At 40.7% G+C, this 20,497-nt stretch overlaps 1 protein-coding gene across 1 annotated transcript in view; it reads left to right on the top strand.

Annotated features, from left to right (window-relative positions):
• LOC308400898 (glycerophosphodiester phosphodiesterase domain-containing protein 5-like) overlaps window positions 1-20,497 on the top strand; it is a 45,415-nt gene that overhangs the window by 13,759 nt on the left and 11,159 nt on the right. The window contains exons 2-14 of the mRNA XM_080888930.1: window positions 1,916-2,082; window positions 4,298-4,403; window positions 4,847-4,950; window positions 6,060-6,153; window positions 6,886-6,945; window positions 7,050-7,148; window positions 7,325-7,418; window positions 11,240-11,385; window positions 13,045-13,127; window positions 14,689-14,839; window positions 15,107-15,325; window positions 15,504-15,661; window positions 19,986-20,133. Coding sequence (XP_080745056.1) covers window positions 2,021-2,082; window positions 4,298-4,403; window positions 4,847-4,950; window positions 6,060-6,153; window positions 6,886-6,945; window positions 7,050-7,148; window positions 7,325-7,418; window positions 11,240-11,385; window positions 13,045-13,127; window positions 14,689-14,839; window positions 15,107-15,325; window positions 15,504-15,661; window positions 19,986-20,133 — 1,524 coding nt within the window. The 5' untranslated portion in view covers window positions 1,916-2,020. The remainder of the gene's footprint in view (window positions 1-1,915; window positions 2,083-4,297; window positions 4,404-4,846; window positions 4,951-6,059; window positions 6,154-6,885; window positions 6,946-7,049; window positions 7,149-7,324; window positions 7,419-11,239; window positions 11,386-13,044; window positions 13,128-14,688; window positions 14,840-15,106; window positions 15,326-15,503; window positions 15,662-19,985; window positions 20,134-20,497) is intronic.

Raw genomic sequence — 20,497 nt, 5'->3', positions numbered from 1 at the left:
AAGAAAAAAGTGCTTGTATGAATGGGTGTGAAATGATATAAAGCACTGTGAGTGCTCAAGTAGAGTAGGAAAGCGCTATATAAGAACCAGCCCATTTACCACACTTTAAAACAACTAAACTAAAAATAATAAAAGATGGTACAAAAAGGGTCATTTGAAAGTGATGTCTAAATTTCTGCAGTTCCACACATACATGTTTGATCCATGTACACGTGTTGCATGGATTTCCTGTGTTGGCACAAACCTCCCAGTTAAGGCAACCACACTTATAAATGAATGAGTCATAAAACATGTGCTCCCCGGACAGTTGATGAATAATGGCCAAAACCATTTAGTTGTTCTAGGCCAGGGGTGGGCAATTCCAGCACAACACATTCAGTATCTCAGGTTTTGCTTGAATGACAGCATGTGGGTGCTGACTCCCTCGCCAGATATTTACATTTCCTGTTTTTATATTCCGCGTCTCTCTGAATGTACTATGTGCTCACTGTGAACTGCACAATTCACTGAGTGTGGGACAGAGGACTCTGTGTGCTTTTATGTTCTGTACATAACAGCTTTGATGACGCCTAATCGTGGTTTCCCTCTCACACTTTCACCCTGTCATTTCCTCACTCTCCCCTTTATCACTCTTTCTTGTTTGCCCCACCTTCCATCATCCTCTTCACTGCAGTAATAATATCTGATGTCACAGTTGCCATGGGAGCTGTGCGATTAGTTTGCTGGTCGTCTAGTAACAGACTTCAGTCACAAAAATTAAAATGGAAATGACAAACAACACACTGAACTGTGCACATTTTAAGATGGGGATGCATGTAGTATAAAATATATTGCTTATGTTAGCACGTTTTAATAAAGTACTGTCATCTTATTTCACCTATTTCCATTTTGCAAGCAAAATGTAAAGAAATGAAGGGTGCTCAGTGCTTACTGCACATTACTGTGTGGTATAGAGCAGAATAGTTTTGGCTGAAATGAATTGCACATCAGGAATTTCAAACCTGGTTGTAAATTCCTTGAGCTACTGTTTTCATTCTTGTGGAAGAAGCTGTCTTATCAGATCCAGGAACACATCTAATTTTTAAATAAATCCATCAATTATGTCCACATTAGGGCTGCAGTATCACCAGGTGAAATGGGATTTTCTAGATGTCCTTCACCACAAAACATTTTCTTCTGGGAAATCCCAGCTGCACTTCAATGCCATATTTAATCTATTGAACGAGGTTTACATCGGGTTTCCTGCAACTTTTTGGGTGCCCAGAAAACCTCCAAAGGCAGGTGTCAAGAATCACCCTTATAAGACATATGAACCACCTCACCTGGCTCTATTTGAGATGAAGGAGCAATGTCTCATCTCCAAACTCCTCAGCTATCTGTGGAGGGCTGTCCACACAGAAGTGATGCAGGAAGCAACTTCCAGTAACTTGAAGTAATGTCATGTGAAATAACAGCTTGCAGTGTGAAGTGAGTCCATTCTTGTGTTTATATGTTAAGGCTGAGGAAACTCTGTCACTTCATTCTTTTCAGTTGCTACTCACAGCTCGTGACTGTGAACGAGGTGCAGCTTTACAGCGATGCTACTCCAATCCCCCTGAAAAATTGCTGCCATTACTCTGTCTTTAGGGGTAGATGGAGAGAGAGAGACTTGTTCTTCTTCTGTGGGTGTAGTTCAGTCGTTCTGCTCCAGATGTGGCGTGATAGATTAGATGAGCATGTAGGACATTTGATTATCATAAATCACATGTTTGAGCTGTAGATCAAATACAGGTCAGTGTGTATTTCTGTGAGCTGATCTGCATCTTCTGGGTTACTTTAAGCAGGCCACAGTAATGAAACCAGGACACTCACATGCTGTCTTGCTGAGTCTACTCTTCCTGTGAATACATTTTAAGATTTCTTTTCTCCCCCTTAGGTAAAGAGTTTGGTGGCCAAAAATCCAGCTTTTCCCCTCTCGCTGTCCTACATGTCTTCTCTCCTTTTCTGTCTCTCCCTGTGATGCTGGGCTGGGGCTGACTGTATGCCCGTGACCAGACTGAAGCTGGGGAAGCTAAAGGTGGTGCGGCGGCAGCTGCTGCAAAGGTACAAAACACCATCACCATTACACTCACTGTGGTACATACAGACTGTAGTTGAATAGTCCAAAAAATGGCCTCTAACCTCTTTTTTTTCTTAGTCATCTTTCCTTGATCTTGAAGGAAACATTGTAAGTTAATATAGCTTCTAATCATTATTTACCAAGGTCCGGTGGATTTAGAGAAAGCATATAATGGAAGCCAAGAGGTGAACTGTGGTACTTCATGAGGAAGTCATGGAAAAAGTTAGGGCAGAGAAGTGTGTGATGGTGATGCAGGACATGTATGAGGACAGTGGTGACAGGACAGGCTGACTGATGAGGTCAGGTCTCTGAAATATGATGTTTGCAGAGATCAGGTGGAAGAGAGCCTGGAGAGGTGGAGGTGTGCACAGGAGAGACGCTGGGCAGAAGATGTTTAAATGAGAAGGAGACAGATGGAAAAGTGAAGATGCGAGGAGCAGAGATGGTGAAGGAAGATGAGTTTAAATAGCTTGGGTCAACCATGCAGAGCAACTGACAGTAAACAAGTAAGGTGAACAGGCAGGGTGGAGACATGGTGGGGACACATGTTAGAGGCAATTTTTGACACAGGAATATCAGCAAGTGTGAATGGGAAGGTTTACAAGATGGTAGTGAGACTTGCTATGATGTTTGGGACTGACAAAAAGACAGGAAGTGGAGAGCAGGGCTCGCAAAATCACCAGCCCGACGTCCCGGGGCTAGCGATTTTGCAAGCCCTGGAGAGGCTGAATATGTTAAGATTTTCATTGGGAGTGACCAGGATAACATTAGAGTACATCAGAGAGACAGCTAAAGCTGAGCAGTTTAGAGATGAAGAAAGAGAGGCAAGGCAACCTCAGCAGCAGATTTTGTTACAGCTGCACTTTTTATGAGGGTTTAACAGAGCCTGCAAAGTTAAAAATAAAACACATCCAGAAAATGTAAACAGCAGACAGGGTTAGCCTAAAGTAGCTTGAATGGAGTGTCCTGAATTATTTTTACACACTGGTACAAAGAGGCATTCAATAAAACAAAATACACCCTGATTTCAAATCTAGAATTTAGACCATTTTAATTGTCATTGGTTCCTCGGGGCTGAACTTAATTTGTTTTAAAGTATCAGAAAATAACTTTTCAAACATCCTGTCTGTACACGATGAGCTTTACACTGTTTTCATGGAGGACTGTTCGATCTAAAGTATGACCATCTGTACAGGATGAGTCACACAGCTTATTTATGTACCAAGATAACCTGAATGCATCATCTAAACTGTGCTATTTTCCTGTGTGTTTACTGTAGGAAATGTTTGTTGCTGGCAGTTCGTTGATTTCAGTAAAATCTCGAGCAACCAGCACATTGTCATGCAAAGATTTATTAATTTTAGATGTTAGTGAATCTGGGTTTTCACTCAACATTATTTTGATTAGATTATTTCACACCCTGCACTATTCTTTGCTCATTTCCAGCTCAGTATTTTCATGTTGGAGTACCTTTGTATGAATCCTAGATTAAAATAATGCTTTTTCATCATATCAGTTGGACACAGTATAACACAGTGGTCACAGGATCATTAAACATGCTGTCACGATTTGAAATACTGTGTACATCCTCACGTTTATGTGCTTTTCTTTTCTGGTTTTTCTTTTTTGAGTCGATGCTCTTGTGTTTTTAGTTTTCTTTTACTCTTTATGCTGTAAGGGCCATCGACTTGTCAGGGGTTGCAGATGTAAAGCTAAATCTGGCACATTTATACATTGACCCTTACTGTGCATGATCCCTTTTTTTTTTAAACATTTGAAAACAAACCTTCTGGGCCTCGATGCTTCAAAGACGAGCCCTTTTAGCTCCTGTCTTGTCCTTCCTGACTCTCTTCTGTCCCTTCCGGCAAACACAGGTTTGAACAGTAGGTGGGTGGAAGGCCAAGATTTGGGGTGGGGGGCCAAAGAGACCAGTCTGAAGCCTGTTCCTTTGGATAGCAGAGGTTACCTGCCCATAGGCTTTGTCCATGTTCTATATGAAGATTCACCCCAGTAATAGTACATGACAGAAAAAACACAAATGTCCAGTTTAACACTTTTCAGAAATGACAGTAAAGTGTGTTGCTCAAAGCTTATTTGTAATAAAATTGTAGGACTACAGTTCATTCATAACATGTATTTAATATGTTGAATGCTGTATTTAGGAAAGTGTCATCCTGAGTGTTTTTGTATCTGTATCAGGTATGAACACCAGCCATTTGTCTCCTGCCTGGCTGGCCTCTACGGCTGCCAATGGAGACGATACCAAAGAGCCCGGGCACAGCCGGGAGAGTGCTGCTGCAGCAAGGTACACACACACACACACACACACACACACACACACACACACACACACACACACACACACACCGTCTGCAACAAGCAGATTGTTGGTTAGTTTGCTGATTGTGCAAAGAGTATTGATTACCCAGCCGGTTCTCCTCAGTCTGGCCTGCTGACTCTGACTGCTTTTTCTATGAAAAAATATCAGTATGTGCATACGCTCTGTCAGCTGGTTTTAATATTTAGTGGTTCTATTTGCACCTGGTAATAAAATACGTCCTCAGCATCAGGGAGTTTGTGCTCCAAATATGAATGTAAACCTTTTTTACCCCGAGAAAACAAGTTCGCCTTTAAACTGTTTAACATCTTCACCAGGAGCTAGCGGAGTATGATACAAATATATTTGATTTTTTTCTTTTGTGGAGTAGAAATGGGCTGTTTGATTGAACTTCTGTGTGTGTTTTACAGGTGGAGTGTGGCAGCTTTGGTCTCCTGATCCTCACCTTTTTCCTGAGTTTTGTGTTCCTCTATTTCTGGAGTGAAGCCCAGAACGACTACAATGACTTTGACTGGTTCGTACTGAGCACACTGACAAACACTGACAAGTGCTCACACATTAATGTTTTGCCTCTGGCACATATGTCTGGAGAGGAAACCTTTACTCTCTATTTTCCAACTGATTGGCAAATGGTTGCTGAAGGTTGCTGGCTGTTGCTGGGTGAAATCAGTCCCAAACAAGGTTCTGGACCAAAAACCTTTGCAATGTCTTTGGTCGCTAGAAGATTGTCACTTTTGCCCATAGTTTGCATTAAAAACACAGATGACATGTCTGCAAACACTCAAGCAGTAGAGAAAATGCAAACTAGTAACTGAGAATGTTTGCCTTCAAAGTAAAAGTTGTCCCTTATTGCTGAAAGAAAAATGTCACAAAAGATGCAACTTTTACTTTGAAGACGTCTCCATTTCTGGGTTGCATTGTACGCTTCAGTTTCACAACCGCTCATCAAGTGTTTGTTGTAATTTTTAGTGCATCCATTGTTTTATGTGATGGAGTTGGGATGTAGCCATAAGAGTAGAGCTGTTTGGAGGAAATAAAGTTGAAAATCAATCGTCAGTGAAACGTTTTTCAGAGTCAGAAAAAGACAACTTGAGCAGCTGTAACTGTCATAAAGCATTTGAATCTCCCACAACATTTGTTCATAAGTCTAAGTACACTCATATGCACTGATTCATGAGCAAGACACACATCTTGGGAGTTCATTCAATCGTCACTGATTTTCACACTTTGAACTTGTATTGAAAAATGCAACACAATACTACATTAACTGGTTATTTTTTTTGTAACAAAACCTAGCTGGTTAGGACTCAAAGAAAACATTGTTTAAGTAAAAAATACAACTGTTGCTGCTTTTAAAGAGCTTTTCTGTTCCAGCTTTATCTGGTTAAACATGTGCTCCACACACAAAATATGCATAAAACACATCACTTACAGATTCATGACAACTGTCTCCAGGAAATGTTGCAGTTTTTGTCCACAGGTATAAATGTCCACAGTTGATGACTGTTTGATGTTTTGTTCAGAGTTGGTGTGGATTAAACTGACCAAACACACCATGAAGCACACTTTAAACAGACATGAAGCTGCTGCTACAGTTTTGTTTCTGTCCTTTTGTATCTTCAGGTTTAACTTTGGGAATCTTGGGTTCTGGTTCCCCTGGTCTCTGGTCCTGCTGATTGTTGCTGCGGCTCTCTTCACATACATCGCTCTGCTATTGGTATGAACACCGATTTCAGATTTCAACCCGTCTGGAACCTGGAAATGTAATAGAAAACCAATTAAAAAAAGAAAGAAAGAAAATAGTGGTTGCCACTTTAATTCCCTGGAGCTGCCAAGAAAGCCTTTGTATTACAGCTACAACAATGTTCTTATTAAAGTTCAGCAAGTTTTCAGCAACACCTTATTGGGACCTACTTGACTGTTTGTTTGCTCTCCTGTTACCAACCTGTGCCCTCCTGCAGTTATGCAATAACAGCAAAGCATTGAAACATCACAGATTACTTGTTTGTTTTTTTTTCACTTTAACTGGAGTTCTTCAAAGCGTTTTATTAGACACAAGTGTGCACTGTGCCTCGGGCTCCATCAGCAGGTCGTTTGACATTTAGGAGCTTGTCTTCTTCTCTAGAGTGACAAACTTATGTAAGACTTTTATATAAAACATGTGAAAGAAAAATCTGTATTAACAGTTGACTTTCTGCTTTGAAGATTGGCTTTGATCAAATCCGTAGAGATTTGACTGTTTTTATTGGACACATGAAAGAAATTTAATAATAAGAAAAAATCAGGACAAAATAAATTTTTATTTTTATTTTTTTTTAAAGTTCTTGAAGTTAAAGGTTTAACAGATGGTTGCTTTAATCAGCTTTATAAAACGCTAATATTAATAGATATTGGATATTAAGAATATTAATGTCTGACACTCTAAGCCTGTTCTGCACCTGTTGTTTAGGTGCTGGCGGTGTGTTTGCTTTCTGAGGGCCAGAGGTTGTACCTTCACTGGAGCCACAAGGTATAAATACAGAAATGTAAAAGAGCATGAAGTGTTGGTTTTTCAGGTCTCCGTTGGTGTGCACTCACATACGTTGTATTTTCTCGTCTTCCTCTCTTTGTCAGTCTGGTATTGTGGTGACGCTGGCGTTCTCCGTCACAGCCACCGCCATCCTCTCTGACCTCTGGAGCAAAGAATGGAAGACTCTCCTCCTCTCTCTGCAGGTGAGCCACACCAGCCAATCACAGCAAGGAGTGATTCGTTGTTTGGTTTTGTTTTTTTCAAATAATTAACCACAGTTTATTAAACATTGTACAGTTATTATTGTAGTCATAAATATTAGCAGAGAGATTTGTACAGTTATGTTTATTACGTGCTGTCGCTTTCTTTTTATATTTAGGTCACAGCACCTTACCTACATGTGGCTGCAGTGTCATTGATGGCGATTCTTTCCTGGCCAATAGCATTACATTTCTTTCGCATGAACAAGAAAGGTAAGGGATGTTTTGCACTTTAAAAATAACACTGAAAGTCGGGTGGGGCATAGACGGTGTAAAACATGGGTTCAACCGTCTTAGGGTGAAGACAAAATGGAAATGTCTCAAATCTGCCATCTTTTAATGGCCAGCAGGGGGCGACTCCTCTGGTTGTGAAAAGACTTCGGGTGTTCGTTACTTTACAAAGTTTCAGGTCAAACTGAATAAAGCATGAAGTTAATTTAGTAATTTATTCATTCATCACTTGAGTTACTGACTAATGACTCATTCCTGGAGCTTGCAATGTCTTCAGTTTCTCAGTCTGATCTGCTGAAGTTTATCATATTTGATTTTTTTTGTTATTATTTTATTTCACATTTTCAAAATATAAACCAACACAAATCCCAAAACAAACAAAAACAGACCGTCTCAGATGTGTTCCAGAAAAAACAATTAATTCAAGCAAACATGCACTTCACAGAACACCACAGGATAGAGCACCAAAAGCTGGAGTTGATGAGAGTTTACAAATCTGGGTCCAGTTTAGTCCTCGCAAAGTGTTCCAAGAAGGGTTTCCAGACACTCAGAAGAGAATCTTTTGAGTCTTTGCTGAACTTTTCTATTTGTATTATGGACAGCATGTCTGTTACCCACAACTGAAAGACACAACATTCCCTCGTCATATCTGATTTTTAAACACCAACATGAGGACAGTGCAAACACTCAGGTCGATGCTTTAAAACAGAACCTGGGTGATGTCTTTGTCCACGTCTTTCATACTGTGAGTGATTGTGCATTTGCAACACTGAACCTTTCTTAAGCATCTGATTCAGCTTTTATATGCTTGATTTTATAGGTTTTTAATCATATCTTGTATGTAGATCTACATGGAAGAACTCGTGAATCAAAATCACATGAAAAGTAGTTAAATATTTGATAATGCTACACCAGAACTACACCCTTTAAAAAAAACTATGTTTTTATGTTTTATTATAATAAAGGGAACAAAAAGCACGTTTTTGTCTCAGTTTAGAACCTGTTCTCTTTTAAAAGCCAGAGTATCAGATAGTTGGGAAAGAGAGAAGAATAGAAATAGGTATATGCAGCCTATCAGTACAGTAACTGAAAGAGAAAATAGGCTGAAGGATCTTAGGGAATTTCTTTATTGGCTTTTTGGCTGCAAAAGTTGTACTCCTGAGCAAATCCTTCCTTTTCTGTCAAAGCTTATCAACCTGTAGATCTCCCTCCAGCCACCGTTAGGCACAAAAGGGTTTTTATTTGAGTAATTTTCCTACAAACTGAGTCTGTTTTTATTGGTCTCGAGGTCATTCTGATCTCGTGCCCTGCCAGCTCTGCCCCTTTAGCTGCCATCTGTTTCTTTTAACCTGTCTTCAGGTTGCTTTCTGTCTTGTGTCATGTCCTTTCCTCTCTGCTGAATGGCTTTGACCTCCATGTCTCTTCTCTCTCTCTTCTCTCTGTTGGTACTTTCTCTTGTTGCTATGGTGATTTAGCGGGCAGAAGGATGCAGACTCGTGTCAGGGGTCTGTGCTAGCAGAAGCAGATTGTGTAATATGGCTTAGTCCTCTTTAATGTTTTGAGATAAACATCTGGACAAAGTTAAACTGGATACTGGGAGAACTATTAAAGCTATTAAAACCTGTAAAATGAGCCATGTGCCATACGTAATAATTTCCAACTAGCGATTAAGCCCAACAACTTATCAGGAAACTGGATGTCCCATAGTCATTGCCTCCTGTTGGTCATTAGAAAATAATCCAGACTTTGAAGCTATGTGCGTTTATTATACTCGATTAAATCTATGACTTTATTTAATTTAGGATTGGTTTAAACATTGGTAAGGATTCCTGTGAAAGAAAAGCAAAATGTCTGTCCTCTATTTTGATGATGTTTGTAACAGTAGCTGATGGTTTCTGATGGGTTTTGGGCAGGTTGTTCAAAGAGGAGACAGACGGGGCAGCAGTAGGAGTGTCTGTGCTTAGTCATGCTGAGACTCTTTAGTGGGAGGCTGACAAAGGAGCACCTGTTGACATTTCCCAAAAGGGCAGAATTTCTCTCTCTATTAATGCCACAATGACCACAAAAAGTCCCACTTAAATCTGGCTTTTATCTGTAGCAGGGAAGTGTAAAATTGGCCTTCCTTCCTTGGTCAAATGACTCAGCAGTAGTCATAGCTCTCGTGCATAGATATATATACACATAGAGGCCACAGCAGGGCTTGCCAACGCTGTCTTGCTCGGGGCATTAATCCTGTTCCTGTGCAAAATGCCAAACCTTTGTTCTGCTTTTTGATGCTCTAATGAAAGACATGGAGTAGCAGCACTGGTGTGAGGATTTTGTGCAACATTTTAATTATATATTTTACTAATTTGATGCAATACTTACACTGTGACCCAGTGTGGTATCAACACATAACTGACAACTTAGAAAGATCACATTTTAAATTGAATTTTTAGGCACTTTCTTATTAGCGGTGGGTCACAAAAAACACAACATGTTCCCTTTTTTTTAGTTTAATGTACAAAAAACATGCACACGGCAACACGGTGTGGCAAAGAGGCATTAGCTGAAAATGTAGCATAGCTCGGTATGGTTGAGGACACTTGACAAATGGAGGGCAAAAGAGGTGGTAGGTCTTTAAAGCTTAAAAACTATCAACAGCAGATGAAGAAATGGGGAAAAAAACCCATCAGAGACTTGACACAGAGAGATGCATTTGTTCTTCAGTTGAGCCAAGTCTCCTGAAGTCTCTGAAAACTACTTAAACAAACTAGAAGAAAGCTACCAGAGTGGGCTCGGGCTTTATAAAGGCAGCCATACCAAATATTGAAGCTTCTTAGAATCGTGCAAACTCTGCTGTGTACATGTATGGCTGCACTCATTTCCATCTTCCTAGCAAATTATAAAGAAATGTGGGGTCACTCAAGATTTGTGCACAGTAATGTATAACCAAAGATTTTTTTTAAATATTTTCTTTCCCTTGTTAACCTGACTCAATAATAAGTGATATTCTTGATACTAATAAATTGATATATTAAATACAGGCAGTCCTCACACAGTTACAGATTTATTGTTTTTGCTGCAACCGTCTAAATAGTCCTTATTCTGGTCTCACCTTTTAATTTGACCTGCACAGAATAAACCGGTGCTGCCTGCAGAGTTTCTCTAAATGAAACAAACTCAGAGCCTCGTTTATTAGTGAAGACGTGATTTGTTTCAGCCTAGTTGGAGGCAACTTACCCCTCATTAAAATCTTAGTCCTGCTGACCTCTGGTGCTTTATTTGTCAGCTTTCTGTGTCGAACAGACGAATTCTGGGGTAACATGGTGTTCGGGGTGGATTCAGAGGGTGGGGTGATGAGTGGGGTAAGATATCTTTTATTCATCAGGGAAGACAATTAAAAAAGGCTATTCTGCCTGTTGTAAAGTTTAAACTATACACAGTCTTGCATGAAGTTACTATAAAAACTCATAGAATAGTCTTATTATTATTATCTGTATTTAAGAGGCTACAATTCAGGTCTTTGTATTTGCTCTCTGTCCAGACTTCCCTGTGTTGCCCATATGGCTGCTGTTGTTAAGCACTATGTTGATCCTATCAAGAAAGATTTACTCCATATTATCCTGATTAAGTTCCAGTTTCTACTGCATAGCACTCCTGTAACTGTGAAGTTTTATGCTTGTTAGTATTAGGATTTGTTTACATGTGAATTGCACAAATTACAGCAGAATGCGTGTATTTTATGTGCAGAATATTTGGACAGTAGTATGCAGTAGTACGCTCCTGTTTCATGACCGTTTATTTATTTTTGTGGCATTTAGTCCGTCAGGTGGCCGTCCTGGGACTCTTTCTGTCCGTGCTGTTCTCGCTCTACTTGGTTCCTCTGGGAATGTACTCGCCCTGCATCAAAGAGGCGGGAACTCTGGGACCTGCCCCTACTCTCATTGGGCACAGAGGAGCTCCAATGGTGAGGCTGAATTAAACCATTATCATCTGATCTGATTTTGTTTATTCCTAAAGTAAGTTTGCAAAATATTTTAACTTGTGTGATTGTGGATTAGCCTCCCTTTGGGTAATGTACGCATCATAACGCTGACATCATCACATCAAGAATCGCAGTGCAGTTATGTAAAAATAGAAAACAATGATCCACGCTGCAGTTTCACACCTTGCATTTCCATCCACTGGGACAAATTGGACCCTTTGCCATCCTACTTATGGGGGATTTAAAAAATAAACTGCCAAACAGTTTTTTGACTTTGCCCTAAAATAAAGTCATTAAAAAAATTTCCACTTGGAGTTAAAGTGGACATTAAACACCACGTGTACAAAGATTAATTTGCACCATGAAGCCCTGCTGTCACAAACTTGCATAGATGTAACATAGCGGCTCATAGACTTACATTATATTAGAAAACCAGTGAACCTCAGTGGAAAACAAGATTAAAACTAACAAGTCTAAGAGGGTCACTTTGGTGCTCCCCCTGGCTACAGCAAAGAGTTTCATGTTAAGAAAACAAAGATGTACTGTCCACTTTCACTCTGTGTCTCCTAAACAGTCAGTGTTTCCTCGTTGTTTGGCTAGCTGTGAAACGGGAAAATCCACCTGTTGGCTGTAATGTTCATGCAGGTGGCAGCAGGGAAAGTGGATATTTGTTATTCAACATGCGTCTGAGCTTATTAACATCATAGGAGGTAAACTCTGTCGTGGAAGTAGGTTTCCATCTAAGTTAATGTCAGCTGTGACAGTTCTAACAGTTGTGCTGCTTGTTGTAGATCAGAAATAAATATAAACAGCTTATATTAAGTTGTGCCCAGTAGCTCAGCAGATACTCTAAAGCTCATGATGTAATGAGGAAAAGAAAACAGGCTGATATCCAGATTGACGTTTTGGAAACTGATTTTGCTTCTGCAGCATCCTGTGTGCAATCCTGTTAGAATATGTCTGATCAGGGCGATGGTTGGATCCTGTTAAATACCCCAATTCTTTGATCTTTGGGCTGAAAGAACAACACTTGGTGTTTAATGCTCAATCAACAATCTCTTTATACCATACAACCCTTTAGGCATAAACGTCCGGATGGGAGATTTGCACAGGAGGGTGTCCGGCAAAATCTCGAAGTGTCTGACTGTTTCTCACATTCTTATAGCTTCGGCCCCCTTCCAGACTAAGCCTAAGTTATGACCTCGGCTTCCTGTGCAGTATGTTTTGTTCTTTCTAATCAGACAAATAAGGCCATGATTCTCTGCAAACAGTATTTCTTATAAATCAGTAGTATCATGCATCATAAAACAGTGCAATATCCCCTTTGAGTTTTTCATCTCGGAATAAACAATCAGTTACAATCAAACAATCAATCTGCTGGTCCCTCTCTAGTCTAAACAAGTGTTTCAGTAACTTTCCACTAGAAGATGGTCCCCTCTTATCTACTTTCTCCCAGGCAAGCGTGAGCAAGAGTCTACAGCTTTCTACCCCCAAGGACACGTAGTCTAATGCCTTTATTTTCAGGGCCGTGTCGACTTAATACGGCACTTTATGGTTATATGGCATTTTAGTTAATATAAAGCATAGCATGGAATTCCATTCCAACAATCCCTTCTGAAATTGTTGCTTGTTTTTCTGTAGCTCGCTCCGGAGAACACTGTGATGTCTTTTGAGAAGGCAGTGGAAGCTGGAGGAGAAGGACTGGAGACTGATGTCACCATCAGGTGTGTCATCCTACTGATTTTTTTTATCTCACTCTTTTATTTATGGAGCATGTGAATTGCACACAGTAATGTCACTGCTGTAAAAACAGATAGATCTTGAATTTAATCTACAAAATTCATTATAAACTTGACTTCCTGGTTACAAGGACCAGTCTCAGTGTTACAGAGTTACTTAAAGTAAAATGTCCCAGCAGGTCTGATGGTGCTCAGGATAACTGCTGGTTCAAGCTAGTTCAGATGCACCACTTGAGCTGCGTCGTATTGTATGCCCATAACAAGCGTAGCAGTCTTTCTTTCTTAACCCTCCTGTTATGTTGGTTTCCAGGAACACCGATTATGCTCCTGGGTTAATTTGACCCGGGGCAAATTTACTCATCCAAAAGTGTCAGAAACACTGGCATTGATTATTTTACAATTTTCTTTTATAATTTTGATTTTTTTCGTTTTCTGTAATGATGCAGATGACATGTGACATCTCTTCTGTTCTGGGTCAATCTGACCCGCAACATAACAGGAGGGTTAAGCTGAAAATTTCCCATCTTTCACTCTAATATGTCAGTACTACTGCTACCTCAGCATCCACCTATAACCTCTGACAGGATGTGTTCTCACCAGTCATATATGCTGGCATATGCTTTATTTATCTCAGAGGCTTATTTGGTGGGTTATTTGTTTGCTGACAATAGGAAGAATCAGTGAATAAGTGTGTCTCACACCAAAAGTGTGAAAGTTTGGAACCTGGCATGTAACTTAAAATCCAGACTGCAGATGGCACGAAAAGATTGCTCATCTAAAGCCAGCCTCACATTACAGGATTACAAAAACTCATGACTGCAATCGGTGCATCCTTTGACACTGACTGTTACCTCTGGGCGTTTCTTTAATGGTAAAATGATCAGATCAATCAGATCAGGTGATCAGTGAACTACAGCCGAGTCTCTTGAATTACACAGATCAGATGCTAGCACGCTTCTCTCATTGCTGAGGTGATTACTGCCATGCTAATCCAATTAGCGGTGAGCACTCCCGTGAGCCTACAACCAAACGTTTAGCGCCATTTTACAACCTGAAAACAGGAGGATCAGCTGCATGGCTCAACATCAGCGGGTTAGCTTAATCCAGTGCTGTTGAGTCTGGTGGTGCTTTCATAAGAATGAGTTGTATTTCTATGTTGTGCATGATACTGGGCTCCTGTTGTGTAACTACACTATATAATGTCTTTCATAAGGTGAGCTTTCTGGTAGGAGTGCAGCGATTTCTTTTTTTTATTTTTTTTTTTTATTCCTTCAGCCACATCAACAGATTTGTGAAAGAGGATTGAAGCTCAATAAGTGCAACTTACTGAGAGTCTGCAGGGCAGATTCTGGGGTTCAGTTTGTATCATAAATCTACATATTGTTGTTATGAAGTCATATTATCAGTGCTGACCAGTGAATCTGGTCATCCTTACTGCCTCTTCGCTTCCTCTTCCCTTGTATCACTCACCCTTCATCTTGGAGTCCTACTTTTCCTTCTTGAATCCTCGTGTTGTGACTCACTGAATATTTCTTTCTGTCTGTAGTTTTGATGGTGTTCCCTTCCTGATGCACGACTCCACCCTGAAGAGGACCACTAACATCGCGGAGGTTTTCCCAAACAGGACACACCTCGACGCCTCCATGTTCACTTGGACCGAGCTGCAGCAGTTGAACGCTGGTGATTGGTTCTTATCGGTATGACCAGCACGCACGCAGCTCAACACAGAGCAACAGCAGCATGTTGTTGGCTTAGAAATGCATCATCTGTACAGAAACTACTGAAGAAACACATTCCTACAGATATTTAGAATTCACAAATGTTGTTTGAGTTCCTGCTGGCAGTGACTGATAGATAAACAACTAAGCCAAAGAAAAAGACAGAAAATGTCCCTCTAAGTTAAGAGCAGGTGAAATTCAACCTGATTTTTTTCCTCTCACCATCACTCTGCTTCTCACTTGCAGAGGGATCCGTTTGGCACCGTGTCATCCCTCTCTGCGGCAGACCGCTCCCAGGCCCAGAACCAGTCTATTCCCTCACTGGTCCAGTTCCTGGAGGTAGCAGCCCAAAGTGGTAGACTCGTACTGTTCGACCTGCGCAGGCCACCGCTTGGACACCCATACAGTCTGTCATACATCAACACCACTCTACAGGTGGTACAGGCCCACATCAACTCCTCGCAGGTAACTGATCAGGATTAATGTATCTGCACTTTGATTTAAAGATAACGTTAAATTGGTTTAATGGGGATATTTTTGGTTTCAGTCTAGTGCCGTTCTGCAAACACAATCAGTGCATTTATTTTTCCTATTGTTAATTTTTCCTGGTGTTGTTTGCTCACTGTGTTATGTGTGGCTGTAGGTCCTGTGGCTGCCATCTGAAGACAGGGACCAGGTCCAGGCTGTGGACCCACACCTGCAGCAGACCTCTGGAGAAAAGGCTTCTATCCAGGAGTTGACAGACGGACACATCACCAGACTGAACCTGCACTACAGCACCATGTCTCAGCAACAGATCCGGTACAGAGCTGATAAACGGCATACATTAAACGTCTGTCTTAGGCAGTTTTAATTAAAGATTGTTAAGATAAGATAAGATAACTCTTTATTGTCATTGCACAGTCATACATAGTACAGTAGTACAATGAAATTGGAAATTAATCACTGCAGCGGTAATTATTTCAGAGTTTCTTCAGATTTAGGTTGTATTCGTGTCAGGAGAGGCCACATGCTCACACTCATGAATTATTAACCAATACCAGGGCTGTTAATGATTTGAATTGTCATTTTAACTTGCATAAATTACTCAAACAACACATTAAAGATAAAACAAATATTAACCAACACAATTTTAATTGTGAGTTTAATTATAATCAAGCAGATATAAATAATAGCATTCATTTGAATGTATTGGCTGTCATCTTTGTGACAAACAAACAGCAACACAATCAGCTGCTTCTTCAGGTTTTGCCTGACCCGATGTCCTGGTGATGGAAGTTCTGCTCTGTGTTTCTTCTTTTTATGCACTGCAGAAAAACTATTCATGCAAAATCGGATTTCTAAAATACAAATTAAACATAGTTATTTGTACAAGTCTGTAAGTTCAGACTAGAAAAACAACAACAGATATAATGGCCTGCACATAGTTCAAACATTCAATTATGCAATCACATCCATCTAGTGGCAAAACAACCCTATTTATACCAACTGAGAGAAACTTGACATTTTGAATTGGTCTCTTGTGTTTGTGCATGTGTGCAGTTATGTAACCCAGATACAGATGGACGCAGCTTCCTCAGTGACTCCATCTCGGTGCTTGTAGAACAACCTCAGGGAAGTGAGAGGGAGATAAAGGGCAGGTGTGAGAGATGCTCATCGCCGAAGTGAGGAGAGGAAAGTGTGGATAAAGAGGAATTTGTTCAGTAGAGGCGTGAAGGAAGCAGTGGAGGAGGTACAGACGGGTCCAGCTGAGAGGAGAATAAGAGAGGGAGGTAGTTGTACATTAACAGTAGCTGTGGGAGAACAATCTGGAAAGAAAGATGGTGGAGTGACTCACATACAGACAGTTTTCAACACAACTTACACAGGCGACTGAAATAATCTTCCACTGTTACAACTGATTCATCTTCATGAAAACGTTTCAACTGTTATTTGTCACCAACGGTGACGGGTGGAATGAGTCATACTGTTATTGCCTGATAGGTTTTAATCAGAGCATAAAGCATGCGGTCAAACTTTTACAAGTCTTTTACAGGCCACTGACTCACTGGAAAAACTGCAGTAGAATGTATGAATACCAGAGTTAAACTTAACAGCTTTCTTTTTCATCAGTAACAGTCTTTCATTAAATTTAAGGCTGCAAATGTGTGGAAAAGTTAATCCCTCAGAAGCCCACGTCTTTGTTGGTATGAGCGTGCATTAGTGCAGATGGAATTGGCAGCTTGCACATTTGGAAAAGCCCGATCAATGCTAACCAATGGCGTGTCCAGCGGGGTGGCCTGGGGGGGCACAGGCCACCCCCCAAACCAGACTGGCCACCCCAGGTGCCACCCCAAAGGCAAAACAATACAATTCAATCAAATATCAAATGTCCGATTATGTTTTCACGGTGACGCTCAGATATCCGAGTGTAAGTGAATGCAGCATCGCTTCTGCGCTATGTGCATCACGTTAGCAAAGGTAGGAGAGCCAAGCACGAAAGACGTCACTGCAGGAAACAATTTTTCGGTGAAAGAAAATGAGGACAGAATAAATGTCCCGGTAAGTAATATTAAGTTTGTTGAGTTTAGTAAACTTCGGTGAAATTAGAATCCCAAGGAGAAAATAACACTTAAAGAATTATTGCAGCCGTCGAATATTTCTGACAGTAGGCTACTGAGGGCAGCTAACATAAGAGTTATGAGTTATAAGATATCATCTAAGTCGTAACATTGCTGTATGGAGCTGCAGATTTGGTTGCAGGTTAACATAGCTGGACTGGCCATCGGGCATACCGGGCATATGCCCGGTGACTTATTTTTTATTTATTTTTTGTAAGGGCATGAACAATGAGAGGTGGTGGATTGGCCAGATGCAGGTCGATGTGTAGAAATAACTCCGTTGTTTGGTGGTGGCTATGACGGGGCTTCCACAGAGGCAACAGGTGGATGAGGGAAAGGTGAGGCAGGAGGAGAGCCCCGAGGCAGCCACCAGTCCGAGTGTCAGGTGAACTGAACTTCAGGTAAGAAGTTATGACCTGCAGTCTATCTGGGTCAGATATAAACCAAGTTTAGGTGGAGTTTATTTTTGTTGTGCTGACTTTTTACTGTCAGTTGCAATAACTCATACTGCGTTCTAGCCAGTTTGACGGAGTTTTTATACAGCTGGGTGGGTGCTATGATGTTACTGATAGTGAACTTTATTTTATTCATAAGGTTAGTTAGTAGAGTTGCCAACGGCTCCTTAAAAATGGAATGGTCCCTCATTCAGAGAAAATATTACGCGTTTCGTATTGAGCTGAGAAGAGACGCAGTTTGTCCCGAACTTTAGCTAGAATGGAAAAAAGACACAAAGCTGGATTTATTCTGTCTTTATGCTGCACAGCTGCCTCTTCTTCTCTCATTCTCTCCCCCTCTCTCTCCTGTTGCTACTTCAATCATGAAACTGATCAATGATCAGCTGATCAGCTTTTCTCTCTTGTTTGTTTATCTCCCACTTTGCGCCAGAAAGAGGAAACCAGCAGATGTCGCGCTAAACAACAGCAGCACGTTTAAGCTTGATCAGCTGTTGTTAGAATTTATTTAATATTAATTTCCAGTATCAGCTGATGTTTGCTGGAGCCACAGCTGTAAAGCTGCTGGTCATGATGTCTGTTTGGATATGTGGTGAGAGGGAAACATGAAACCAGGAGATGTCCTTACTGAATCATCAGAGCTGAACAGGTGATGGAGAAACAGGTTTACCTTTTAGGTGACATGAATGAGTTGAAGTTATGAACTGTTTCTGAGAGATAAATAACACCAGGATCCTTTTTTATGTAGCTGACAGCTGGTAACTGTGCAGGGGCGGGTCTAGCAAAGTTTTGCCAGGGGGCCAGGTAGGGCATTAACAGGGAAAGGTGGGCACAAAGAAATACTTTTCTTTCTTATTCTCATTTAAAATATCTAGCTTTTATTAAATAATTATCTAAATCTTACAACCAAAGTTTTTATCTGACGTAAAATGTATAGAAATCATACATATACCAACAAGACTGTACATCACTGTCACAACAGCATTTGTTTTCATTCAAAGGCTTTATGGTTTTAATACCTGGTGGGCCGGTCTGTAGTCAAAATGCCCGATTTTCTGTCCCAGTCCAGCCCTGCAGGTTAATACTGGCAGTGTCACCATGCCAGCTGACTGGATTTCATCGTCAGCCAGTGTTGTTCTTTATCAATATTACCAAAGTTTACCATAAGGCAGCATAGAAAGTATTTACTTGCTTTAAGGTTTTATTCAAATGTTAGTCTTTTCAGTTGTTTCCCCACTTTTTTCCTGTTTCAAAATCAAACACCAGTTTGTGAGAAGATTATCTTGTTTTTTTAACAGGCAGATAAAGTTTTGCATTGGCTAATTTGTCAATTGTTTGTTACAAATGTTCGTATTTTAATATTCAAAAATGTTTTTGCCCAAAACATATGTGCACTACATGTCAGTAAAAATACTATGCAAATATTGATGTCCTTGAATGCTGAGTAAACACTGACAAAGCACTGATTGTATCTCTTGTACTTTATCAACGCAGTATCTAAAAACTTTGCACCGTAGTGGTTAAAATCTCATTCTAATAAGAGTTAAAAGTGCATTTGGTTATTAGGATTATTGAATTATGGTTAAGGGTTGGTAGAATTTTTTTTTAAACATTATCTGCCAATTAAATCTGCCACCCTTCTCCAAATCGGTGCCCCTACCTGGCCCCCCCAACAAAAATTTTCTAGACACGCCACTGATGCTAACAGGTTTCAGAGCAGCATGCGCTCCCATCCAGGCTGTTAGAGTTTGTATTGTTGATTGTTATTTATGCGTATGTTAATGAACCTATGCATATTCATGTAACCTCAATAAAAGGACAGTGTTACGGGAGGACGGACGAGAGCAACTGGGGTCAAGCGAAGGGACGGCGCTCTGTCCGGTCTCTCCCGTGCACGAGTAACATGAAGAACTTTGCCTATTTGTGTCTTGCTTAGCAGTGTAATTATATTGTCTTCAACGTTCCAGCGGATGGGTTCAAGCTACAAACCTATCACAGGCGATGTCTCTTTGTCAGAGAAGGCTTGGCATGCTAAACTGCATCTCTCTCTCTCTCTCTCTCCCCCCCCCCCAGAAAGTACCAGTCAGTGAACATCAGCACTAACCTGTATGTGATCAGCCAGCCTTGGCTCTACACACTGGCCTGGTGTGCTGGAGCGCAGTCCGTGACCACCAACTCCATCCACATCCTGTCCAACATCAACAAGCCGCTGTTCCTGATGGTGAGCAGATTCAAACCTCCAATTCTTTTATGAGACAGTCATATTAGACTTTATTAACCTCCTAGGACCTGGCGTCCACATATGTGGACATCAAATGTTGGTTGTCTAGGCCAAAATACTACATTTTGCTCTACAAGGGCCTGATATCTAGGGATGGGTATCGTTTAGGTTTTATCTGATACCGGTGCCAAACCGGTAGTTTTGAAACGGTGCCGGTGCTTAAAGAATGGAGAACACAAACTTTGTCCAAAAACCTCTCATGTTCAGCTGTTTGTTTGTTTTTTGGGTTTTTTTTTGTAAAAAGATAGCAATGTTAGCCTTTTCTGCAGCTATAGGGCATATATGGTATCACTCTTGGCTGGAA

The sequence above is a fragment of the Rhamphochromis sp. 'chilingali' genome (genome assembly GCF_963969265.1).
Source record: "Rhamphochromis sp. 'chilingali' genome assembly, chromosome: 8".
Taxonomy (NCBI): Eukaryota; Metazoa; Chordata; class Actinopteri; order Cichliformes; family Cichlidae; genus Rhamphochromis; species Rhamphochromis sp. 'chilingali'.
This window is presented reverse-complemented; position numbering and strand designations above follow the sequence as displayed.